Source organism: Lolium rigidum, unplaced genomic scaffold (genome assembly GCF_022539505.1).
Source record: "Lolium rigidum isolate FL_2022 unplaced genomic scaffold, APGP_CSIRO_Lrig_0.1 contig_51194_1, whole genome shotgun sequence".
NCBI lineage: Eukaryota > Viridiplantae > Streptophyta > Magnoliopsida > Poales > Poaceae > Lolium > Lolium rigidum.
This window is the reverse complement of record NW_025900818.1, coordinates 8,110-10,942: the sequence shown is the minus strand read 5'-3', so window position 1 is coordinate 10,942 and position 2,833 is coordinate 8,110. Positions and strand designations below refer to the sequence as shown.

Genomic DNA, 2,833 nt, shown 5'->3' with positions numbered 1-2,833 from the left:
ATCTTATATTGTAGAACGGAGGTAACTATTGAAAAAGGAAAAATTCTACTTGTACCCCTTTTGTGTAGAGCAAAAAGACAAGTATACATTTATTTCCTAGAAATAGTTTTTTTGAGCGTTTCTTACATGGAAAATTCAACATTTGATTGATCTAAATAGTGCCTTTATTTGATCCAGTTTGAAAACAAAACACATGCCAGGTAGCTCCGTTTATCATACAAAACAACGCACGCGCGCTCATGGATTTGATGATTTGATTCGTATCTTCATAGAGGAGACGAAATCGTGTCGTGCGGCCATGATCGAACTCCATCTTCTATGGTGCATGTGCTAGACATGGAGACGACGTACTCATGCGCGCCAGCTGAGAGTTGGTTAATCTGAGCGCTCTGCTATAAACTTCCTTTCGCTCGCTCGCGATCGATCAGGACGGCCAGGGCAACGAAAACCGATCGGAGCATGGCCACGAATCGGGTGATCGTCGTCGCCGTGGTCCTGATGGCGGTGGCTGAGCTCACAGGCGCCAGCTTAACTCAGCAGTACTATTCGCCGCCGACACCATCACCCCAGTCGAGTCCGCCTCCGCCCGTGCCCCAGCCGAGTCCACCGCCGCCGCCGCCCCAGTCGAGTCCGCCTCCCCTGTCGCCTCAGCCGAGTCCACCGCCGGCGCCGCCCCAATCAAGTCCGCCTCCGCCGCCCCAAGCGAGTCCGCCGCCACGCCAGTCGAGTCCGCCGCCGTCGACTCCAAGTCCGAGCAGTTACGGGGGCTTCCAAGCGTCTGGTTGGCAGGACGGCAGCGCCACCTTCTACGGCGACGACTCCGGCCAAGGCGACGACTTCGGTACGTACATCGATCCTGCATGCATGCAAGTAGATGGAATGGGACGTATCACGTACATACAACCTGCATGCTGCATATATTGCATCGTATGAGTCCAATTAGCAAACATTTGGGTAGTTTTTGATTTTCATACTCTTTATCTCCCCACAATACAGGAGATTCAGGCAATGCCCATTAGGTGAGGTTTCAGAGGAGGACTCGTGGCGCGGCTCTTTGCCGTGTTCTTTTTTTTTCCGTGTGTTTTTTAGAATTTTACAGTGTTTACTTCTTTACCATGTGTTTTATCTGCTTTAATAGTGCTATTTTTCATTGCCCTGTAACTAGCTATGTGGAACACGACAAATATTGTGTTTGCTGTGTTTCACGCTTTTTGGAGCACGGCAAAGTAATAGACACATGGCAGGCAGAATTTTCTGTAGTGCCAACCGTAACCTGATTGATGACTTCATTTTACGGTTGCCTTCGCTACGATGTGATCTTTAAACGTAGTTTGTGTGTCACGTTTTGATCATTTTTTCCTCAATAATTACTAGGCTATAGTTTCATACTTATCAAAAGGTTATTACATCCAGTTACCATCTATTTAAGACTTGCATCATTTTTTTGCTCCCGTGCTACCTCTTCAAGATAACATTTCAACACTCTCTTGGTATGCACAAATATTGAAATGTCTAAATAACATATAACCATACGTTATAGTAGAATCTAACACTAGAAGCTAGTATGGCAATCATCATATATAACCTGGTGATTTTTGGCAGTAAAGTTACTTTCATCAAAACTTTATCTTGTCTTGAAGCACTCATGCATAGTGATGGCGATGGCATTAATCAGAATGATTACTTAATCATTGTTGGGATTGTTTAGAAGATAAGTAGTAACATATTTAACACTAGATAAAAACTCATCTATGGACATATCCTCTTCCAGTGTGTGAGACGGCCAAAAACTGAAGCCACCAAAAGACAAGCATGACCACGTGTGTTTTGTAGAAGCTAAAATTAGTGATAACGTGATTGCATACATTGCACATGCAGGCGGTGCGTGCGGGTATAGTGGCAGTGACATCGCGAAGCTATACTCAACAAGGACGGCGGCCCTCAGCACGCCGATGTTCTCCGATGGTGATGGGTGTGGGCGGTGCTATGAGATCCAATGTGTCAAGTCCAAGTGGTGCACTAAGGGCTCCCCTTCCATCATCATCACAGGCACCAACCTCTGCCCGCCCAACCAGAACAAGCCTAACGATAATGGTGGCTGGTGCAACCCACCACGACAACACTTTGATTTGGCGCCTCCATCCTTCAAAACACTTGCTGACAAGGTCGCCGGCATCATCCCTGTCCAATTCCGCCGTGTCCCATGCCAGAGGTCTGGCGGAGTCAGGTTCTGCATCAAGGGAAACAACAACTGGCTCCTACTCCACGTCATGAATGTCGCCGGTGGCGGTGATATCAGCGAGATGGCTGTCAAGGTGGCTGGAGGTGACTGGGTACAGATGTCACAGAACTGGGGCATCACATATCAGGCATACGCCGCAATGGACAAATCCAAGGCGCTCACTGTCAGGATCATCGGTGGCTCCTCACCGCAACAAACCATCATAGTCGGTGATGCCATTCCCGCAAGTTGGTCTACTGGACTCTGCTACCAAGGATCAAATAACTTCTGGTGATCCATATACTTGCTTCCTGTTAATAGTAGTGCATCACGGTTCAAAAAAAATAGTAGTGCATCAACTTGACGCAATAGTTTGTATTAAAATATTAAGCAGTTTACACTGCCAGATTCTTAATTTTGTTTGTTTCATGCGTGTGTTTTATTCTTGTCTATTGCAGTCTTGATTTACAAAAATTGAGTGCTTTAAATAAACGGTTTTGCTAGCTAACTTAGTCCCCACTCGGCGCCATTAGATTTGCATCATGATTCATGCACTTGAGTTGTAACTGAGATTTTTTCAATTGCAAGTTGGATTATGTCTTGCCTTATCGA

The 2,833-nt window shown here is 46.2% G+C and overlaps 1 protein-coding gene across 1 annotated transcript; it reads left to right on the top strand.

The window, feature by feature from the left end:
• The first annotated feature begins 459 nt into the window (after window positions 1-459).
• On the top strand, window positions 460-2,516 carry LOC124681660 (expansin-A17-like). Its single transcript, XM_047216527.1, has 2 exons — window positions 460-841; window positions 1,879-2,516. Exons 1-2 carry the CDS (start codon window positions 460-462, stop codon window positions 2,514-2,516), a joined length of 1,020 nt encoding a protein of 339 aa, XP_047072483.1.
• Window positions 2,517-2,833: the final 317 nt, after the last annotated feature.

Excerpts from the sequence above, each read along its gene's own strand:
- LOC124681660 (XM_047216527.1), top strand. The coding sequence starts at position 460 with ATGGCCACGAATCGGGTGATCGTCGTCGCCGTGGTCCTGATGGCGGTG. Across the intron at positions 842-1,878 it reads CGGCCAAGGCGACGACTTCG|GCGGTGCGTGCGGGTATAGT; the intron begins GTACGTACATCG and ends TTGCACATGCAG.